A 24,476-nucleotide genomic window follows, 5' to 3' on the forward strand; every position below is an offset into this window, starting at 1 on the left:
CGAGTGCTGGGGATGGGACCTTAAGTACTACATACTTCTGTCATGCATATTCCCTCCTGGCATCGATTTCAAATATTTTATTGGTGTAATCAGTCACAAGCAGATCGCTAAACGTTAGTATTATTAGCATCTGGCAAATATCAATAGGTTTGCAAACTTCAGTGTCTAAGAATACAAACTGTCATTACCTTCGTAATAATCTTCCGCCCTGTTTCTGGATCTTTATCTTCTTTCTCAGATTCGACCATGAAGTAATCATCAAGGCAGAGAATTCTAGGAGCTGAACCACCCATTTCAACTTCTTTATCCTGTAGAATGACGCACACAAAAATGGATGTCAAAAGATACTTAATTTGATTTTTCGAAACTTTCTGTTTAACAAATTTTACAATGAACATTTTCTCTTCTTACGCATTTATGAACACATTACACACTGCGCAACGAAAATTTACAATATAGATACCTTGCATGTAGCTCGTAAAACACACTATGCAGGTGCCTCTCTGGTTATGACTTTTATCAACAAGCACTATACATCCCACAAAAATAAAATGATGCTACAGGCTTAAGTATCTGTTCGTGAGTCCCTTCCCTACCTCTCCATTGTATTGTAAACTGAGCAACAGAAAGGAAAACAGCTACAGTGGCAACTCTTGATTAGAATAAAAACTGTGCACACACATCCTCAGGGACGCACACCAAATGTCCACAACTACAGATCACATAAATAATTGCACGAATAACAGGATGTGTGTGTGTGTGTGTGTGTGTGTGTGTGTGTGTGTGTGTGTGTGTGTGCTGGAATGGAATCCTCTGTCTTATTTGGAAACCCAGAATATATGTAATCTTTCATTGTGGTCTACACACATTCTTGTTACTCAACCCAGCATTTTTCTTTATCTGCCACATTTTTTTATTTAAACAGGCCACAATGTATAGGGATTAGATTTTACAGGTATTCTGTTAATACAAAATGTAACTGTACCAAGCTTACCCACCTCATAAGTGCACAATTACCGTCACCCGACCCTATTAAAAAAAGTGAACTAAACACAAGATTCTATTGAAACTAAAAGCTGCTGAAGGGTGATCCCTAGTTGTTTCTCTAGCATCAATCTCAGTGTTGCGTGCAGCATTTGCTAGATCTATCAACATTCACAACTGATATCTTTAGTAATGCATTGCTGCTGTACCAGAACTTAATGCTGAAAGACACTTTAAGCAGAAGATTAAGTAAATGATACCATAACAGTAATTTCTGTATCTCCTCTCCTTTGTGTGCTTAAATGATAAATATGAATGAAATATGTATAAGGACTGTTCTTTATATCCCCACATAAACAATGAAAGATAAACTTTTTTGTATAAATCATGCACTGTTTTTCAAAATATTTGCCTCTAAAATTTACACACTTGCGCGTGTGTTTGAAATAATTCTCAAAACATTTTTCCCACTTTGATGTCAGTACCTCAGAAACATGGTTTTGTTCAATTGGACTCCATCTAAAGGCGATAAAAATCGTTACCCACACATTGTATGTTGGATGTGAGGGGACAAAAAGAAGTTACTAGGCATTAAGCGAGGTGAATTATTGGCAATAGGACATTAATTCGACATTTTTCTCTGCAAATAATCAATTGTTTGATGTGAAAAGAAACAAGCACTCATCTTCATCAAAGTTCTTCACAAAAGAACTAATTCTGTTGCGTTCGGTTAAGCTCAGAACATCCAAACAGTTGACTACTGTTCAGTTTCTGACCTGTATGAATACATCCAATATTTGTCTCTCATTATGATGATCTGCATGGATTTCACAGCCTCTCAGTTAAACTTTTTGCACTTATTCCAATAAAAACCAACAAAGTGTCTGTTTCTGATTTCAATCAAATGGTACGGAATTCAATTTGGAACAAATACTTCCCACTGCTAAACGATTGTGCAAAACCATATGTACCACAGTCTTCCATATTCATAGGAAGCCTCTATTTCACAACCAGTGACGTGCCGATCGTCTCTGACTATCTCACACACAGCACTGGCGATTTTGGAGTGACTGCCAATCTTGGTCGAATTCATTGCAAATGGCAGCATTACCCTAATAAAATTCTGCAAATCAACTGCATACATTCTCCCACGAAGGTGATCACCTGTGGAAGCTTGAACAAAGTGAAACATGGCAATTTAGTCAAGTTAAGCAGCCACAAAAATGGTAAAAATCTGTCCGACACAAACCCTTGTGCGCAGTTTCAATTTTGTCACAACACACTTCCTGTTATTTCTCACTGTAAAGAAACCGGTGGGATATGTTCTCAGCGGCCAACATTTTACAGCAACAAATGACAGATTTTAAAACAATAGTAATGTCACATCTCAACAGCACCATGTATTGGGTGTTTGTCAAAACTCAAAGGCAACCCTGCGCTGGACTTGTCAATATATACAGGCAAACATAAACTTCCTGGTCTCCATCTGGAAATCTGTACCCTAAAGAAGTGACATCTGAATGCAAACACTTAAGACTCCACATCATATTTCTTATGCCACTGCTGAATCTATCAGAATCTCCTTTTTCATCAAATGTGATCGTTTTACGAAAATCAGGTTTTTCATTTTTACGCTTTGGTGGCAGTCTCCAAATACACTCAAAATTAATGACAGTGTGCCGACCAGAGCAGATCAAAATAATGTGAAAGTCTGAAACAAAATTAACATCCCCCCTCCCCGGAGAAGAAAAAGGAAATCCTACAAATAAAAATGACTTACAGCAGAGAAACAGCTCATCAATACTAGTAGCAGAACAGCAATTACAGAATTATTTTGTATCGATGTTTATAATACTCCACAATCAATACTACACTAGACATTCAATTTGCATGGTACACACACACACACACACACACACACACACACACACACACACACACACAAACTACCTTGATGAGTTTTGCGACAAATGTCTTCCCAGACCCGGGAGGACCTCGAAGTATGACGACGATCCTCGTGGGGCGTTGCAGTCTCCCAGGACTCTGCAGCAAGTCTTCCACCATGACAGAACGTACAACTGGTTCCTGAGTCGAAGGAGCAAGTGAGGGAGGCGGCGGTGGTCCATCCATAGTGGCTGGGATGCCGTCGCCAATTGCTGAGTTGTTGCTGATGGGAGGGGGCGGCGGAGGAGGGGGCGCCGCATCTGCAAGGGCATTCTGGGCCTGGCTGTAAGCAGTAGAAACACACATCATAGCTCCAATATCCAAATATGCTGACAAGTTTTGTAAGGTAAAACTGATACTTCCAGTTTTCCTTTTGACTTCTCTCTGGTGACAACCTCTTCCCTCTCACTACATCATGAGTCCAACATAACCTTTGTATTTAGTTAGAGGTTAGCTTCATTTCCTCTGCCATGTTATTCTCTTGTATTCCATTTGAGAAGCTCCTGCTGCAAACTCTTTATAAGTACACTGTAAGGTTATGGATATGCCATATTTACCTGAGTATAAGACAATCCTGATTATAAGACAACACCCCCCCCCTCTCCCCCCTTCTTTCCAAGACGCTTTTTGAAAAAAATAATTTTTGACATAATTTGACTGATCAAAACTACGAACTGTTTTATTGACATAAACCATCTTCCTAAATAGTTAACATTATACTTATTCTCAATTTGTGCCACTGATTCAATGCCTATATTTTGTTTACACAAGGATAAGTAACACAAATGAAAAGAAATGGTATACATTAATTTGCGGACCATTTCTTTTCTACATTTTCTGCTTACTGACTCTGTCATCTGTGGTATCACTATTTTTAATCATTATCCTAATATTTATATCTTTGTTGTCATAAATATTCAGCTGTTTTTTCCAAATATGTTGCCATTTCTGAAGATGTGGTTAATGTTACAATGCCTTTTGATCCAAATGCATCGTCTGCTTGCCGTTCTCTGGTCGGCTGCATAAAACCAGCAGCTGACATCTTTTGTTCCTATCATACACCACAGTGAGCGTCGACAACACTGCAGCACAAAACAAGTAATATGCCACTGGCACCTCTCCAGTCTTTCACTGACTCCTGCGGAAATGAGTACTAATGTTGAGTATTTGTCCAATTTTAAAGTCCATTCAATTCTGATTACAAATGGATTCAGGTAGACTGCAGTTTAAACACAGCAGATCTTCCTAAAAAGCCAAAGTACTACTTATAGATTCCCATGGTTGGCAACATGTTGTAATTTGCTGCCCACTCACTACTCCCCTCCCAGCACTCATCTAGTTATCAGCCAAGCTCATGTCACTGTTTCCACTCAAAAACTTCGGTACTGTTGTTCTCCAGCAACTGTGAAACGTGGACTTGTAGGGTGCAAGTTATATGTAACAACAGCTACTAATACGTAAATCAAAGACCATAATCACAATTTAAAAAATTCTTGAAGTTTTGCTCATTCTGCAATCTATTGATGTCTATTGCTACCATCTTCACAACGGATCTTGTGCAGTAATTTATTCTCACAATAACAATTACAGCCAGTTTAATATGATTTATTTCTTTATTTTCTAAAGTTGATTGAAATCTTGTAATTTTTTTAGCTGCTACTCTGATATGTGAACAGCAACAAAATTTCTCATTTGAAGCCCCCTTTAGTAAATCATTACAGTCTCTTATAATCAAGTAAAATACTATCTGGGTTCAGAATCAAGTAATGTTATATGAAGGACAACATTTTCGTTTTCAGATGTTACCTTTATTTAAAAAGCAGCATTAATATTTCTACACAGTATCCATGTACATATGAGAAATTTTAATGCAAACCTGTTCAAACATGATAAGAGTTTGTAAGATGATAGAATTTAGTGCTATTTACTCCTGTGTTTCAAAAAATTGTAGATAGAGGCTAGTTCATAGTTCATCATGTATTCTTTGCATGAGCGTACCCGAGTTAAATGTCATTTGATTGTTTGAGCAACATTGATAACCGTATGGAGTGCTTCAGCATATTGGGAAATCTTGCCCTGTTCATATGCAAGTACTGATTTCCCAGTCATGCCCTGCCAAATTCTTCAAAATAAATCTGCACGTGATCTCAACAGTCCAAGCTCCATCTGTAAATGTAAGACTACCCCTATATGCTTTATCAAACAATGTAAAAATGTTAACTATAGCTTAATCTGGGAATATAAGACAACTCTGTGTTTTTGGAATGACAATTTTAGGAAAACCTCGTCTCATAATTGAGTAAATACAGAAGTTACTCCTGGAGTATTGATATCTATACCTTAGACATAGTTGCCTAGCACAGCAGTACTGCTGCCAAGGGAACCCGCAGTGATTGAGAAGCTCTGGTGCCAGCCGTTACAGGTGGTGCAGAAGGCAAGTAGTGAAGGGAGTCGTGGGTGGATGTCAGATGTGATTGGATGCTACATGACCGCATGCTGCGAGAAGTTCAATAATTATGTTAAATGTTGCAGTGTTCTTGGATGGAGTTGATGACTCATCAATATTAGAAGTGAGTCGTTAGCAAAGATCAGTACAAGTAATGGTTGTCCCAGAAAAGTAACAACAAGCTGAAATGAAAGTGAATGTCAGTACATGTGCATAGAAACATTAGGAGTGTGTACCATGCCTTGTACTAGAGACAATAAACCTTTCAGTTCTATGAAGTCAGTGTCTCCTTTCAAATCCTTTTCATATCTATTACAACTAGAGTAGGATTTAGGTTTTTAATTGTAAATGATTTTGATAGAGCATTTACTGGTAGGCACATTGAGAGTAAGATGCCCGCTCTAAGCCGCGCAGCATAAACATTGGTCCAATCGCCATGCTTCTATCAACATAGCTCGTTTTAGAGAGGAGCTTGGCTGTGATAGATATGAATAACAGAGTAGGCATCTTACAATGCCTCTGCTAGTCCATGTTAAGCAGAAATTATTTCCATCTTCACTTAAAATTTCATTTTGTAGACTGTTTTCCTTACAATTACCAATCAGTTACACAGAGGATAAAGGTCCTACAGATTTTCTTCCAATTTATCATTTTATTCTTCAAAAATGGCTCTGAGCGCTATGGGACTTAACATCTTAGGTCATCAGTCCCCTAGAACTTAGAACTACTTAAACCTAACTAACCTAAGGACATCACACAACACCCAGCCATCACGAGGCAGAGAAAATCCCTGACCCCGCCGGGAATCGAACCCGGGAACCCAGGTTCTTCAAAAATAAATTTTGCAATACATTAACCCACGGCCCGGCGCAACTGTGTATGAACTGTGTCAATCACAAAACATTATCTTCTACCATTCCATTGTTGTTTTACAATTGCAAGCATGTACCTATTCCTTCATAACTGCTTAAGGTAGCACAATGATAATATGTGTTATCATATACCCAGGTGAGCAGCAATAATATAGAACAAACAACAAGCAAAGTGAGAAAAAACTTACGATCCATGAAAGAAATTGCCTCAAATTCTGAGCTAGCAGCACAATCTGACGATGTGGCAATTATCTATGAGATAATTAGTGATCACATAACTGACTGGTAGGGATCTAATGCAACTGCACTGTTTAATGCTTCAAGTTGGTCATTACTATAGGGTAACACTTGTGTGCAACGGAATGATATATTGAAAGTTAATTTCATTATTGTTTTATTGAACAGTGATTTAGCTCACATAAATTAAACAGTGGTTTAGCTTACGTAATTTAAGTTTTTTGATACTCATTAGGTTGCCCTCCATTCAGAGGCTGTTGCACGCAGCGACTGTTATTTTGACTTGTAAATAACAGATTTCAGCTATCAGTCGTCCTTTGGAATTTTTATTGGCAGATTTAGATTTCAGCTAGAAACTAGCAATTCTCAATGCACTATCATTTTTGGTCAATGCATGTAATGCCTGTTGGTCGGGCTTTGTCCACAGTTCATTGAATATCTTATTCAATGAACTGTGGACAAAGCCCGATCAACAGGCATTACACGCATTGACCAAAAATGATAGTGCATTGAGAATGGCTTTTTTGATACTGTTTAATTAAACTAATATTAAACTGCGACTTTGTTCATGCATGTTTCCCTTGGTAACACAGAGAAAGGCATTCCTTACATTTGTGCTAAGTAAACCCCACACCTGCTTCTTTCTACCGGTTGAGACCTCGAGCATGTACAATGAGATGCAAAGCTGAAATCTGTCAGTATTTCTTTCATAACTGATATACTTTGTTGCACAATGAAGGACTCATTCTATGAGTTTGTACAAAATTCCTTATTTTCTATAAGAGTTTGTACAAGATTTTTTATTTTCTACAGTTCCAATATTTTAATGCTAATACATAAATACAATTAATCTCCTCAATTTACGCACCACTCTTTGTGGAAACTGCCACACTGCACCTGACATTTGAGACTCGAAATTCAAGAGGAGAGAAAAGTTTTAGACCGCACCTCCAAATCAACAAAGTTGGTCCATTGTAATATGGGACACAATTTAGGTCCAATGAATGATGATACAGCTACAGTAGTTTGGTTCGAGTCATAAGCTTAGCAGTTAAGCTTTACCAGGTAGCCATTGCCATGCGTCTGGCGCTCCGTCCGTATTTATAAGGGTACCCTTCCTTTTTTACATGCTTCGTCTGGTTTGAATTGATTGCTTATTTTTCTTTGATCTGATAAGTACCGTTCTCTTTGTTATAGGTGTTTACATCACTCTAAGCTGAAAATGCATTATTGTACTGTGTCATGCATTGTTTGTCGCATTCTGATAATGAGTGTTTACAACCAGTCGCCGTTCGCGGCATGGCTAGCGTTTGTGCGCGCTACCGCCGCTTAAAATAAAAAAAAAAGAGAGGTATTGTCTTATTAGCAAAACAATGGAAAGAGACTGCTATTTGTTGTTACACTGCTGCTTTCTTTGATAATGATTAACAAGAACCAAATAATAGACTGCGTATGATAGAAGATGTTCTGAATGAGACTGTAGCGAAAATTTTTCTCCGTTTGAAAATCTTTGCAGACGCTTCTTTAGTACATTACACTCTGCACAGAAATTAGAGTCATCTTAGATTTAAAAATCTAGTGAACTGCCGTGCTACATTTCTGATTGTATCACTATTAGGCATAAGAATAATACGAATATAAACATGACATGATATGTAAATTCTTCTGCGTTTGCTGTTGTCTCACTCGAGTTTCGTAGTTTATTAGACAGACAGGATTTAAATGAGATAGCAGCAAATACGAAATAATTCAAGGCAAAATTTTTATATTCATATTATTCTTATGGTGACGAGAATACTGCATGTGATTCAAAATTCATAAAAGTTCCTATTAGCAACCATCTCTTCTCACAGGTAGGAAAAAATTCAGAACGTAGAGTTGGCCATATTGAATAACATGCCAAACAGTCTTGCCAGTCGGACTTTTGTAGTACATTGAAATTCTGCTACATTCGAAGATGAACAATACGGAATTTGTATTTACTTCGTTGGGTAATGTATGAAAATGCAGTGGTCGAAACTCAGGCCGGAGAAAAAAGCTCGTCTTCCACCTTTTTTTTGACACAGAGGTTTTTATCTTTGTGCCTGCAAAGCATGTCTGTGTAGCGCAACATATATTTTGTGGTGTCACCGCCAGACACCACACTTGCTAGGTGGTAGCCTTTAAATCGGCCGCAGTCCGTTAATATATGTCGGACCCGCGTGTCGCCACTATCAGTGATTGCAGACCGAGCACCGCCACACGGAAGGTCTAGAGAGACTTCCCAGCACTCGCCCCAGTTGTACAGGCGACTTTGCTAGCGATGGTTCACTGACAAAATGCGCTCTCATTTGCCGAGACGATAGTTAGCACAGCCTTCAGCTACATCATTTGCTACGACCTAGCAAGGCGCCATTACCAGTTACTATTGATGCTGTAAAACATGTACCGTCAAGAGCGATGTTCACCATTTATGGATTAAAGTTAAGTATTCCACAGCTACGTCCTTTTTTGCTAGTCTAATTTCCTTGACCTGTTCCAGACCTCACGCCAGCCTGCGTGAGCTAAAACGCGTGACTTTCGGCTTCCTCTCATAGTGGGTTGGCTCTCTTGCCAATCCACAACATATTTGACGGCAGAAGTTAGTTGTGGTGGCACCTACCAACATTTTTCAGAACTTCCGTTTACTTTGCACTCAATTCTAAGTCGCAGGCGGTTTTTTGGATTACAAAAACCGTAGAAAAAGTGCGGCTTAGATTCGAGTAAATACGGTAGTTAAATTTAGTTATATACAGGTCCTACTGATAAAAATAATATGCTTACGTACATATCACCTGGAACAGTAGTATCTAGATGTCTCAGGGATCCTATATCACTCCAACTGCACACACCCCTCACCATTACAGAGCCTGCAGCCACTTGAACAGTCTCCTGCTGACATGCAGGGTCCATGGATTCATGAGCTTGTCTCCATACCCGTACACGTCCATCTGCTCAATACAATTTGAAATGAGACTCCTCTGACCAGGCAACATGTTTCCAGTCATAAACAGTCCAATGTCAGTGTTGACGTGCCCAGGTGAGGCATAAGGCTTTGTGTCATGCAGTCATCAAGGATACACGAGTGGGCCTTCAGCTCCAAAAGCCCATATCCATGATGTTTCGTCGAATGGTTCGCACACTGACACTTGTTGCTGGCCCAGCACTGAGGTCTGCAGCAATTTACAAAGGGTTGCACTTCTGTCATGCTGAACAATTCTCTTCAGTCGTCGTTGGTCCCATTCTTCCAGCACCTTTTTCCAGCCACAGCGATGTCAGAGATTTGATGTTTTACCGGATTCCTGATATTCATGGTACACTCGTGAAATGGTCGTATGCCAAAATCCCCACTTCATCGCTACCTCAGGGGTGCTGTGTCCCATCGCTAGTGCACCGACTACAACACCATGTTCAAACTCACTTAAATCTTGCTAACCTGCCATTGTAGCAGCAGTAACCAATCTAAGAACTGTGCCAGACACTTGCTGTCTTATATAGGCGTTGCCGACCGCAGTGCCGTATTCTGCTAGTTTACATGTCTCTGTATTTGAATATGCATGACTATACCACTTTCTTTGACATTTCAGTGTATTAGTATCATACTTCTTCATAAATATTTGATAAGTAGAAGCGCAAAATAGTAACAAACATTGTAGAAATACAATGTAAAATACTGTCTACAAACATACTAAACTGGAAATCTATTGTTCACTTTCAAAAATGTCCTTATAAAACTCTTCTGCTCCTTCTGGTACATTAAAATGTAGCATAAGTTTTAAGACATCCTCCTTCTTTTCATTACTGACCATGTTGTTCTTTTCTAAGATGGTTACTTTCCTCACTACCTGGCAGCAACTTCTGGATTTCTGTATCTCAATCTTTACAGGACTTCCATATCAGTGTCTGATAGTGACAACAGTGTCTTCTTCTTTGACTTTAAAAACCATCACTCACTATGCAGTTATTTTGAAAGATATCTTAGACTGTAGGGCTTTTAGTGTACTGGTCTTCAGAACCTTTGATTACCAATCTTTATTTAGTTCTTGATTATGCCATATTGTTCCAGTTCTTTACAGTATTCAGTTGGTGAAAGAATATCTTCCTCCTTTTTTTTTTTTTTGTAGTCTTTTTCCACTCTACAAACACATTATGAGGAGGCATATAGTTGTGACCACAAATAAGGGAATATAGTGTTAGCTTATTGAATTTTCTGCTCTCATTCATGAAGGCCATTAGTGTGCACACACCATTACTGTATTTTTATTTTGATTAGTACAGGGGATAGAAAATATATGAATTTCATTTGGACCATTTTCTGGCTGGGGCACCCAAGGTTCCGAAAAAATCCAATCGAGCAGAGGTATGTCACTGCATCCTTTCAGTTCTCCTGTTTCAAGTCAAGTATAAAAAGCAATCTTTTTCTTTGTCTGTGCTTGGGAATGAACTATGATGCACAAGTTGTACAGCCAATCCTGTTTTGAATATAATACTTCACCTACAGAGACTTAAGGTACTGGCTGGTTCTGTTGCATATTGAAACATATTAACCACATTTGGATTTTTCTCCTTCGTTATTGCATAGAACTTCTTTGTACAAAGTATGTGTAACTCGTGGTTTCCTATTATTTGATTCTTCTCCTCCAGCTCTTCTTCCTTTTTTAATTTCAGTAGACCACTCTTGTATGTTGAGCATTGTATCTGTATGGGGAGTTTTAAATGACAAATTAACACATTAACTGCAACGATCCCCATTTGGGGACCGGATAGTTTTTGCCCCATCAGTTGGCAGCAGTGTCTTTGTTTTAATACTGAACAGCTTATAACATTGGCAACAGTCTAACTGAAGTAAGTGACAGAGCAGAACCAAAATTTTGCATTTGGTTTCTTGTGTAAAGTTGAATAAACCATAAATTGGATGGTAAGTCTTGTAATATGAATATCATAGATTTTCAATTGTGTTACTTTTGCATTACCTTTATTATTCCGTCAAATAATGCGATAATATAGTAAATTTGTAGCTTACAGTAGCTCACAAATGTTTCTTTGTTCATTTATTATTAGTAAATATTGTTTACATGTTTTAAAAGGATACTCATTTGGGGATCGTGGCTGATACGAAGTACTTTCATACAATCATGATCATTGTATCTTTTATTATGTTTTAATATGGGAACCAGAAAGCTCTTCACACTAACTGAAGTAAAAGATATGATAAATGATCCTATCTTTCTCACCAAAGATAATGATGATGGTGTGATAGATAATAGATATTGTAGAACTTCCCCCTGATAGTGTGGATCGTGTTTCCAATGCTGAAGAATTCGATGACGACATTTTGGAAGACACTCTGGAAGCTCATTCAAGTGCAATTGCAGTTGCCAATACTAATACAGCACCTCTGGAAAAAAAAAAAAAAAAAAAAAAAAAAAAAAAAAAAAAAAAAAAAAAAAAAAAAAAAAAAAAAAAAACCACCACACACACACACTTCATGGCCCAAACAGTAGTCAAAGAAGTGTGACTTGAAAATGGTTAAAATAGTTTCTGATTGGCAAAAAGTTGAGCCTGATTACGAAAAGACATTTGAGCATAATGACGATATAAACAGAGCTATGGTACAAGTAACTTCTCTCAAAGTAAAATCAGCGATTGAGGTTTTCGAAATGCTGTTTGACCAGGAAATCACGAATTTCACTGTCAAAGAAAGTGTCAGATACATTGCACAGAATTAACAGGCATGGGTTTACATTTTTGGCAGTGCCTTCGAAAATTTGTAGACTTTTTATGCCTTACAGGTTACCATTCTTTGCCTCAGGAGCAAATGTATTGGTGCGAAGATGAAGACTTCGACATTAGAAGTGTCAGAAAATGTTTCTCCAGAAACAGGTATTTAGAAATAAAGAAAAATTTACACTTCAACGACGATTCTTAACTGGCAGATGATAATTTGGCAACCACAGATTTCAAGATATGCCCTTCATTGACAAAATGAATCGTAGCTATAGGGTGATTTTTCAAAACATATAAAACAATTTATTCGGGGTAAACCCATACGTTTTGAGTTCAAACAGTGGACTATGTGCTGCGCAGAAACAGGATACTGCTTTCATACAGAATTGTACACTGGGAAAAGGAATGATGCCAATGAGGTGCAAGGTCTAGGTGCATCAGTTAAAATGACCAAAATATCTGTGGTGAACAATCCCTCCAACCACATTTTCTGTTTTGATAATTTTTTCACTCGTTTTGATCTAATGAAAACCTTAACAGACTGAAATGTAGTGGCAACAGGAATAGTTCAATCAAACCGGATAAATAAATGCCCTCTCAAGTCAGATAATGAATTCAGAGAGGAACCTCATGGAGCTATGGATTACAGATTTGATGTCAAAAACAAAATATTCTGTGCTGCATGGAAAAATAATAAACGTGTATGAGTCTTGTCAAACCATCAAGGTATATATCCAGAGAAGAATGTAAGTAGATGGTCCAGATTGGAGAAAAAAAGACATGAAAATACCCCAGCCTCTCTGTATAAATCTCTACAATAAATTCATGGGTGGAATGGACAAACTTGACTGGTATATAAATAAATATAGAATAAAAATATTTGGAAAGCAATGGTATTTTCCTATATTCATAAACATCATTGATACTGCAGTAGGGAATGCTTATGTATTATACTGTCATGCTAACAGCAATACACCCCTTTTAGAGTTTAGGAGGCAAATAACTAGAGGCTGCCTACAAACACAGACTATTTATAATCCTAAAAGTCTTGGTAGACCATCACTGCAGAAAAAGACCCAGAAACGTGTTCCAAAAACAGTGAGAAAAAATCCATTGGGAAATAATCTAGAAAGAACCTGCGGAGGAAAACAAAGAAAATGTCTGATATGCAAGAGGAACATACGAAAACAATGAAGAAAATGTAATGTAGGCTTACATGTGGAATGTCTGGTACATGAAATGTAATGTAATTAATGTCTGAATAATTAAAAAGAAACAGAACTGTAAAATATTACAAAAATAAAATTTGTTTCCATTATTCCTTTTATTTCATGACATATGCCACGATCCCCATTTGGGGCTTTCTGAAAAAAACTGCTACACTTTTGAAAAACAAATTCTGTACATAAAAGTGGTATGTCAGATTCAAATCTCTTACACAAATGAACTCGAATTTCCCAGGAAATTAAAAAAAAAAAAAAAAAAAAAAAAAAAAATTGGCAGTTAAAGGTTTAAAGCAACTATTGAAAATACACTCCTGGAAATTGAAATAAGAACACCGTGAATTCATTGTCCCAGGAAGGGGAAACTTTATTGATACATTCCTGGGGTCAGATACATCACATGATCACACTGACAGAACCACAGGCACATAGACACAGGCAACAGAGCATGCACAATGTCGGCACTAGTACAGTGTATATCCACCTTTTGCAGCAATGCAGGCTGCTATTCTCCCATGGAGACGATCGTAGAGATGCTGGATGTAGTCCTGTGGAACGGCTTGCCATGCCATTTCCACCTGGCGCCTCAGTTGGACCAGCGTTCGTGCTGGACGTGCAGACTGCGTGAGACGACGCTTCATCCAGTCCCAAACATGCTCAATGGGGGACAGATCCGGAGATATGGCCAGGGTAGTTGACTTACACCTTCTAGAGCACATTGGGTGGCACGGGATACATGCGGACGTGCATTGTCCTGTTGGAACAGCAAGTTCCCTTGCCGGTCTAGGAATGGTAGAACGATGGGTTCGATGACGGTTTGGATGTACCGTGCACTATTCAGTGTCCCCTCGACGATCACCAGTGGTGTACGGCCAGTGTAGGAGATCGCTCCCCACACCATGATGCCGGGTGTTGGCCCTGTGTGCCTCGGTAGTATGCAGTCCTGATTGTGGCGCTCACCTGCACGGCGCCAAACACGCATATGACCATCATTGGCACCAAGGCAGAAGCGACTCTCATCGCTGAAGACGACACGTCTCCATTCGTCCCTCCATTCACGCCCGTCGCGACACCACTGGAGGCGGGCTGGTGGCGGTGGTTGTTGGGATGTTTAAGTGGGACTAAACAGCTAAGGTCATCAGTCCCCCATTCCAAAAACAAGCGAGACAAAGTCGCAGAGCAGATAAAACCCCAAGGGGAAGGAGACTGCCCCCCCCCCCCCCCCCCCCAGGTGCTAAAGAACACAAATTAGGCAACGAACACTACAGAAAAGAAGAGTACAGACGAACACCAGGCAGAAAGAAATAGAAGAAAAGAAGATGGCCGGAGACTGGTTGACTGACCAAATGAACGAAAAAAGGGAAAGAGTCAACCATCCGATGAGACACCAAAACAGCAACAAATATGGAGAGACGCGAGGACAAAAGACACAGAAACGGAAAAGTGCAGGACCCCCCTAAATGGATCAATAAAAAGGACTAGCACGGATAAAATGTAAAACATTGTCAGCCATGGAGGCATCGTCGCATAAAATCAAAGGCAAGGTGCCCGGGAAATTAAAAGACTGCCGAAGGGTGCGCAGACGGGGACACTCCAATAAAACGTGGGCGACCGTCAGCCGGGACCCACACCGACACAGGGGGGGATCCTCCTGACGCAAAAGATGGCCGTGCGTCAGGTATGTATGGCCGATGCGGAGTCGACACAGGATAACAGAGTCCCTGCGAGAAGACCGCAGGGAGGAGCGCCACACATCGGTCGTCTCCTTGACAGCCCACAGTTTATTCTGGGCTGTCATGCCTCGCCACTCAGCAGACCACACCCGAAGCACCTTACGGCGCAACACCAGCTGCAGGTCGCGAGCTGTGAGGCCGATCTCCATAGCTGGGGCGTCGATCGCCCCTTTCGCCAGCCTGTCAACACGTTCATTCCCCGGGATGCCAACGTGACCTGGCGTCCAAACCAAGACCACCGAACGACCAGAGCGGGCAATGGCGGAAACAGACTCCTGAATAGAGGACACCAGAGGAGAAGAGGGATAGCAGCGGTCGATGGCCTGAAGGCTGCTCAGGGAGTCACTGCAGATGACGATGGACCTACCTGAGCAGAAACGCATATGCTCAAGAGCGCGCAAGATGGCCACCAGCTCTGCAGTAAAAATACTGCAGCCAGCCGGCAAGGAGCGTTGCTCAACATGGGCAGCGTGAGCAAAAGCGTAGGCAGTGCGACCATCAACCAGGGAACCATCAGTGTAGACAGGCGACGGAGGGCCACAGGCGGAACCGAGTCCTTAGGTCCCTGTGCCAAATCCAGACGGACGGACGGCCGGGACAAACACCAGGGAGGCGTAGGTGTACGGACCCGGAAGGGAGGCAGAAGAGGGAACGACCCCAGTTCTGACAGCAGGGACTGGACACGGACAGCTACGGAAAGCCCAGACCTAGGTCGCCGTTTGGGCAGATGGAGGACCATGGCAGGGAAAAGCAGGCGACGATTGGGATGGCCTGGCGAGCAATGCACGTGGACAGCATAGTCGGCGAGCAGTCGATGGCGGTGAATCCGCAACGGGGGAACCCCGGCCTCCACCAGTAGACTATCCACGGGGCTGGTACGAAAAGCGCCAGTTGCAAGCCGAACCCCACAGTGGTGTATGGGGTCTAACAACTTCAACACTGAGGGTGATGCAGACCCATAGGCCGGGCTCCCATAATCAAGCCGGGACTGCACAAGGGCTCTGTACAATCGCAGCAGCGTGCAGCGATCTGCACCCCAAGACGTATGGCTAAGGCAGCGGAGGGCGTTGAGGTGCCGCCAGCATTTTTGCTTCAGCTGAGTAATATGAGGAACCCATGTGAGCCGGGCATCAAACATGAGTCCCAAGAAGCGGCAAGTGTCCACCACTTCAAGCAGGTGGCCGTCGAGGTAAAGTTCAGGATGAGGGTGGACCGTCCGACGCCTGCAGAAGTGCATAACTCGAGTCTTGGCTGCAGAGAACTGAAAACCATGAGTCAGAGTCCATGATGCTGCCTTGCGAACGGCGACTTGCAGCCTGCGTTCGGCGACTCCCGTAGTCGTGGAGCTAAATGAGATGCAGAAGTCGTCGGCATACAAAGAAGGAGACACCGACGACCCCACGGCTGCAGCCAGACCATTAATGGCCACTAGAAATAAGGAGACGCTCAACACCGAACCCTGCGGGACCCCATTTTCCTGTATATAAGATGAACTAGAGGCGGCACCGACTTGCACCCGGAAAGAGCGGCGCAATAAAAAGGTTTGAAGAAAAGCCGGAAGCCGACCACGAAGACCCCACTCATACAACGTGGCGAGGATGTGATGCCCCCATGTGGTGTCATACGCCTTCCGCAGATCGAAAAATACAGCAACGAGATGCTGACGTCGGGCAAAGGCCGTACGGATAGCAGATTCCAGCCGCACCAAATTGTCCGTGGCAGACCGGCCCCAACGGAAGCCACCCTGGGATGGAGCGAGGAGACCGCGCGACTCAAGGACCCAACACAAACGCCGCCCCACCATACGTTCGAGCAATTTGCACAAAACGTTGGTGAGGATAATGGGACGATAGCCGTCCACCGCCTGTGGGTCCGCACCGGGCTTCAAGATGGGAACAATAACACCCTCTCGCCATTGCGATGGGAACACGTCCTCGCTCCAAATGCGGTTAAAGATGGTGAGGATGTGTCTCTGGCAGTCCCTGGAGAGATGCTTCAGCATCTGTGCGTGGATGCAGTCTGGGCCTGGTGCTGTATCAGGGCAATCGGCGAGGGCAGCGAGGAATTCCCTCTCGCTGAAAGGAGCATTGTATTCTTCAGAACGACACGTACGGAACGATAACGGCGTCTGCTCGGCACGCTCCTTGAGAGAGCGAAAGGTGGGGGGATAAGTTGCAGTCGCAGAGCTCTAAGTGAAGTGCGCAGCAAGGTGTTCAGCAATGGCGGCAGCGTCCGTGCAGACAGCGCCGGCCAGGGAGATCCCAGGGACACCCGTAGGGGTCTGGGATCCATAAATCCGCCGGATCCGGGACCACACGAGCGAGGGGGAGACACGGGAGCCCAGGGATGAGACATACCTCTCCCAGCACTCCTGCTTACGCCGTGCAATAAGACGACGGGCGAATGCACGGATCCTCTTAAAGGCGATGAGGGTCTCCAGAGACGGGTGCCGCCTATGACGCTGAAGAGCCCGCCTATGGTCGCGAATAGCCTCAGCAATCTCCGGCGACCACCAGGGGACAGCCTTCCTCCGAGGGAGGCCAGAAGAACGGGGGATGGAAGCCTCGGCCGCTGAAATGATGGACGTGGTTAAAACACGCACCACCTCGTCAATGTCACCCTGTGGGGGAGACTCAATGGTTGCAGCGGAAGTAAAAGCCGGCCAGTCAGCCCTGTGGAGAGCCCAGCGGGGCAGGCGCCCAGAAGAATGACACTGGGGCAGTGACAAATAGATGGGAAAATGGTCACTACCACACAGGTCAGGATGCACTCTCCAGTGGAGGGATGGGACAAGTCCAGGGCTGCAAATAGAGAGATCGATGGCTGAGAACGAGCCATGGGCCACACTGAAATGCGTGGGAGCACCGGTGTTCAAGAGGCTAAGGTCGAGCTGAGCCAACACATGCTCCACGGCCCGACCGCGGTCATCGGAGACAGTCCCACCCCATAGAGGGTTGTGGGCATTGAAATCGCCCAGCAGCAAAAAAGGTGGCGGCAGTTGGGCTATCAGAGCAGCCAGGACATGCTGCGCGACAGCACCATCAGGTGGAAGGTAAATACTGCAGACGGTAATAGCCTGTGGCGTCCACACCCGAACAGCGACAGCCTCTAAAGCTGTATGTAGAGGTACAAACTCGCTGTGAAGAGAGTTAAGGACATATATGCAGACGCCACCAGACACCCGTGCATAAGCTGCCCGGTTCTTAAAATAACCCCGATAGCCACGGAGGGCGGGGGTTCGCATTGCTGGAAACCAAGTTTCCTGCAGAGCAATGCAAAGGAAAGGATGACGGCTGAGAAGTTGGCAGAGCTCAGCTAGATGGTGGAAGAAACCGCTGCAGTTCCACTGGAGGATGGTATTAGCCATGGATGGGAAAGGCGTGAAGGGACTGGGGAGGCAGATTACGCCTCCGGGGCCCCTGCTGCTACTGAGTCACCACCTAGACAACAGCTATCTATTGCATCCGAGGGACTGGCGAGATCCATGTCCTCAGCGGACGCCAGAAGCTCCACCTCATCCTCAGACACAGAGCTTGTAGGAAGCGGTGGAATGGGTGCCACCGCAATGTCTGTAGCCTTGGGGAGTTTCTTCTTCTTCTGCTTCTCGTGCTGTGCCTTTGGTGGCTCAGGCTGGGAGGGCGTCACTGGGTCAGTCTCAGGGACAGACGACGACCGTGTGCCCCAACGACCAGGGACCGGCGGTTGTTTAAGCCACTTGCGGCTTTCGGCCTTGGTACCGGTCGGAACTTGGGAAGGGAGGTCCCCAAGGGACCCCTTCCTTACGAGAGTAGCCGAAGAAGTCTCCGGCGGGGAAGGGGGAACTGATGTCCCCGATGGGTGGGGGGGTGTTGCTCCTGAAGTAGATGGAGCAGGAGCAACAGTGGGTTTAGTGCCCCCCACCATCAAGGGGGCAGGTGTGGGACTTCGACTCTGAGAGCTGACTGGAGCGGATGGAACTGTAGCAGGAGTGACAGTTGCGGCATAAGAAGCTGTCATGCACACTGGATGAAGCCGATCATATTTCCGCTTCGCCTCAGTGTACGTCAGGCGGTCGAGAGTCTTGATTTCCATGATCTTCTGCTCCCTCTGCAGAATCGGACAGTCTGGCGAGCAAGGCGGATGGTGCGCACCACATTTCACACAGACTGGAGGCGGGGCACAGGGATGATCAGGATGGGATGGTCGACCGCAATCACGACAGACAAGGTCGGAAGCACAGCGTGAAGACATATGGCCGAACTTCCAACACTTGAAGCACCGCATCGGGGGAGGGATATAAGGCTTGACATCACAACGGTACACCATCACCTTGACCTTCTCAGGTAACGTGTCACCCTCGAAGGCCAAGATGAAGGCACCGGTGGCAACTTGACGATCCCTCGGACCCCGGTGGACGCGCCGGACGAAATGGACACCTCGGCGCTCCAAGTTGGCGCGCAGCTCGTCATCGGACTGTAAAAGGAGATCCCTGTGGAATATAATGCCCTGGACCATATTCAGACTTTTATGGGGTGTGATAGTGACGGAGACATCCCCCAGCTTAGTACAAGCGAGCAAGGCCCGCGACTGGGCGGAGGATGCCGTTTTTATCAACACCGATCCGGACCGCATCTTGGACAAGCCCTCCACCTCCCTGAACTTGTCCTCTAAATGTTCGACAAAAAACTGAGGCTTCACAGACACAAACGAGTCCCCGTCAGCTCTGGTACAGACAAGATACCGGGGCGAATATCTTTCGCTCTCATTCAAAGCCTTTCGTTCCTCCCATGGTGTGGCCAGGGAGGGGAACGATTTGGGGTCATACACATTAGCCTTAAAGTGAGCTTTGGAACGCTTAGAGACTGCTGACGGCTGGCCGCCAGCGAGAGATGATGTACCATGCTTCATTGCGGGTCATCCGCCCTGATGCCACCTACTCTGACCAAGGGCCCTCCCCACGGGCGCCACCCAGCCACAGCAAAGGCCACCTGGCAGGATGGCCATTGCCGGGAGTCCCGATGCCCCAGGGAGATGGGCATCTACTCCTTGGCATACGTGGGGAGTGAACGGCGCAGGCATCAGTAGAGCGATCCCTGTGTTGTCAGGGGGCTACAACCAAGAGGGTACATGGCGGCCCCACCACAACGGACTGGCTACCGTGCTGGATGTTAGGTGACATGTGATCCATGGTCGCCGTCAATGCAGAAAAGGGCTCTGCACAGTGTTTGGCAGAAAGTGTACGCAGGAGCGTATCCATGCCCAAGCGATGGAGAGCGGGCAGGACTGCAATGCAACGACGAATAAGATGGCGAAAGTTCTCAACACAACATGGACACAATGCACCAAGTAAGGCGCCCTTCCCCAATCAGCTCGCTCTTCGGAAAAATTTTGAGATATGGAGGTCAAACCCGACAGGGGACCATCACATAAGGCCGAAGCGTTTGAGACTCCTTTTAGTCGCCTCGTACGACAGGCAGGAATACCGCGGGCCTATTCTAACCCCCGAACCCGCAGGGGGAGGGGGGGGGGGGGGGGGGGGGAGGGAGGCGTGCTGCACGATGTTGGGGCGTGAGCGGAAGACGGCCTAACGGTGTGCGGGACCGTAGCCCAGCTTCATGGAGACGGTTGCGAATGATCCTCGCCGATACCCCAGGAGCAACAGTGTCCCTAATTTGCTGGGAAGCGGCGGTGCGGTCCCCTACGGCACTGCGTAGGATCCTATGGTCTTGGCGTGCATCCGTGCGTCGCTGCGGTCCGGTCCCAGGTCGACGGGCACGTGCACCTTCCGCCGACCACTGGCGACAACATCGATGTACTGTGGAGACCTCACGCCCCACGTGTTGAGCAATTCGGCGGTACATCCACCCGGCCTCCCGCATGCCCACTATACGCCCTCGCTCAAAGTCCGTCAACTGCACATACGGTTCACGTCCACGCTGTCGCGGCATGCTACCAGTGTTAAAGACTGCGATGGAGCTCCGTATGCCACGGCAAACTGGCTGACACTGATGGCGGCGGTGCACAAATGCTGCGCAGCTAGCGCCATTTGACGGCCAACACCGCGGTTCCTGGTGTGTCCGCTGTGCCGTGCGTGTGATCATTGCTTGTACAGCCCTCTCGCAGTGTCCGGAGCAAGTATGGTGGGTCTGACACACCGGTGTCAATGTGTTCTTTTTTCCATTTCCAGGAGTGTATGTTTGTACTTAAATAAAGAGGAAGCAGGAAGGCCTAACAATTCCCCTTTTTTACAGAAATGTTTCCATATATTGACTTTATTCAGCTCTGATAGTAAACATTCTCTTTCAGAATTTGTCCTTCAATAGTGGCTCTCTCTACACCAGTATGTTTTGATACCTTTCTTCATAGCTTGTGCAACTTCCTTGTTCTTAGTAGTGCTGCGCTCTCCCCATCCATTCTCAGTCGATAACTTCTCCATTACATGAAATTGATTGACCAAATTTGAGTGGCTCTCTTTGGACAAATCCTGATGTTGCTTAAAATAATGCGACATAAACAAGTACTGTCTGGGCATCTTTATTCCTTATGCTGTACTTCTTTGAAACAGTATTCTTCTCTTTTGCTCCATCCTTGATGGTCCTCCATTTTGGTGATGTGATTACCATGTATTATAATAATAATTTGTCCTGGTCCATTTTGTTTAATCTGATGAATATTGTGATATCATCAAAAGCGAGATCAGCTGCTCTGCATTACTTAACCCCCCCCCCCCCCCCCCCACTGTAAGCATTTTGGGTTCACTGGTAAGAGAACAGGCAATAGCTGGCATTTTATTGTTCTTTATGGACTTCTTGGATGCTTTCATCTCGACCTGGACTTTCAACCACTTGAGCAATCAGTTACACATATACCATTTTCTGAATCACTTGTGTTAACAAAGCTGGCTCAAGCTCAGGCAAACTGTCTTTGTGTAAATCTCCAATTTATTTCTATTGCAACAATATGTGAAAAAGATAAGTTGCTACCCACCATATCGCAGACATGCTGAGTTGCATATAGACACAACAAAAAGACTGTCAGAGAATGAGCTTTCGGACAACAAGGCCTTCGTCGGAGATAGAACATATATACATACACTCACTCACGCAAACGCAACTCACACACACTCATATTCTACCTCTGACGAAGGTCTTCTTGGCTAAAAGCTAGTTTCCTGACAATATTTTTGTAGTGCTTATCTGCAACTCAGCATCTCCACTATATGGTGAGTAGCAACTATCCTTTTCATAATATTGTTACATTCCATCCTGGATTTTCCATTGTTTCATTTATTTCTATTGTTAGTTCTGGCAGCAAGTCTTTGCCAACAGTTTATATTCTCTCTCTCTCTCTCTCTCTCTCTCTCTCTCTCTCTCTAAAACTCTCCCCCATTATCATTGACAATCACATCCGACATTGTTACTAATGTCCTACACTGTTATTCTACTTTATACACAAAAAAAGTGTTGTGTTTCTCAATTTCTGCTTTAACTGGCTGAGAGCAAATATAGAGTTTTGCAAAAACTTGTAGTTTATCCTGTAAGAACAACAAATATTGTTTCAACAGGTCACACATGGCAACAAGCTTTACTTATAACTACAAAAGTCTGAATTTTGAAAAACTGTGCATTTATCAACTTTTTGAAAAAAAAAAATGTTCCTCAATTCTTAGTTTGTTTACATACACAAGAAAATTAATTTTATCAGAAATTACTTACGAAAGAAGGTGAGTAAATAACAATTACAAAATACACTGGAAATGAGTTAAATCAATCAAAGATATTCTAAAGCTGACAGGCTATATTTAATGAATAATATCTTTGCACATATGCATGTTATTAATCTGCTCTTTTAAGGATTTGTCCCACCACAAAGTTGGTTATCTGTCAAGATACTTTGGGGACGTGAAATATAAGATTATCCAATGGGACGGAATATTCAAAACTTGTGTTTACTTCTCACAATGGTACAGGACCTTCACACATACGAAAATATTTTAATCTGTTGTATTCATTTAGTAAGGTTTTCCTTAAAATGAATTTACAGACTATGTATTTCTTTACCACCACCACCATCCAGGTTAGTACAATATTTAGTAGCTACTGCCTATTTTTATCACTACCTCCTAGCTAGTTCTGTGTCCAGAAGCTTCTGCTGTATTACATGTTAATGATTCTACACCTGCCCATTTTTAGGCAGGTGCACCAGAGTCTTTTAGCTGATTTGCAGTCTCTTACAATAAATCAAACTAGCTCATTAAACCTTTCCTTTCCTTCATTGGCTGCATAGAAAATAACTATATTTTTCTTGATTCCATTAAAAGATTTCCCTGATATTTCCAGGTTTTGCCACATTGAAATTCCAAATTTCCCTACATATTACTTTCCTAGTTCTCATGGTCGCAAATATTTTTAAGATGTCGTGTGACTTATTAGAGTTTATTCCAAGGTCAGCTCGGGTTGAAAACAATATATATATACATAACTGATGATTTTGTGATTGTTCAAATAATGTTGTTCAATAGTAGTATTTTGTAAGACAGTGAACATGGTTAATTTTTAAATAGACATCCCATTGTTAGCATCATCAACAGACATTATTCTGTGCCATGATGTGTTACAGTGTGGTGTAAGAAATCTTGACAGGAATGCACTTTGAACTGTTGTCACTGGAATGTGATGTCAATAGACTGACAGGAACAAAACATCATGGTTCAAAATAAAAATTCTTCACACTACAATAATGGTTAACTTTAAGGCCGAGAGTACTGTACTGTCAGAAAAGTGCAATTTTGCTATGAGATCAGTAAGAAAGAACTGAGGCTTAAATATTCAGTTCTGTTTTAGATAAGATGTGGGAAAACATGTACATTCAAATAGGGCTATGTATTTATATTAAAAAAGCTGCCTTTGCTTTTGTGGGAAACAAATTCACAGCTACATGATAAATTCTCGGGTACATGTTACACTGCAACGCACTCACAACTGTGCAATGGTAAACACACTTGGAGACTGAAAACCCACAGGCAATAATAAAGAATCTCAAAATCCGCGAGCACACCAAACATAGCCTCGATGGAACAACAAGCATTACAACAATTCGATACACTTCTTCATTTATTCTTATGCAACCCCAGAACAGACTGTTTCACAAGCAGAATCTCATTCGTCCACGAACTGTTTTACACCCGCCACCCCCACCCCCACTTCCAAGGGTCTCTCAGAATTCTTAGTTTCTTTCTGAAACCAGTTGCCTGAGATTGCAGTCATGTGTGCGAGTTGCGTTTGCATGTGCATGTGTGTGTGTGTGTGTGTGT

At 43.5% G+C, this 24,476-nt stretch overlaps 1 protein-coding gene across 12 annotated transcripts in view; it reads right to left on the reverse strand.

Annotated features, from left to right (window-relative positions):
• The window catches only part of LOC126106316 (YLP motif-containing protein 1-like), a 432,507-nt gene that overhangs the window by 165,222 nt on the left and 242,809 nt on the right, over positions 1-24,476 (reverse strand). For all 12 annotated transcript variants that reach the window (XR_007523332.1, XR_007523330.1, XR_007523331.1 and 9 more), the window contains 2 exons: positions 2,935-3,211; positions 189-308 (listed from right to left, as the gene is read on the reverse strand). Coding sequence is in view for 9 of the 12 variants with exons in the window: in XM_049912551.1 (XP_049768508.1) it covers positions 189-308; positions 2,935-3,211 (397 nt within the window). In the remaining 3 variants the exon portion in view is untranslated. The remainder of the gene's footprint in view (positions 1-188; positions 309-2,934; positions 3,212-24,476) is intronic.

Source organism: Schistocerca cancellata, chromosome 10, assembly GCF_023864275.1.
Source record: "Schistocerca cancellata isolate TAMUIC-IGC-003103 chromosome 10, iqSchCanc2.1, whole genome shotgun sequence".
NCBI classification, from domain to species: domain Eukaryota; kingdom Metazoa; phylum Arthropoda; class Insecta; order Orthoptera; family Acrididae; genus Schistocerca; species Schistocerca cancellata.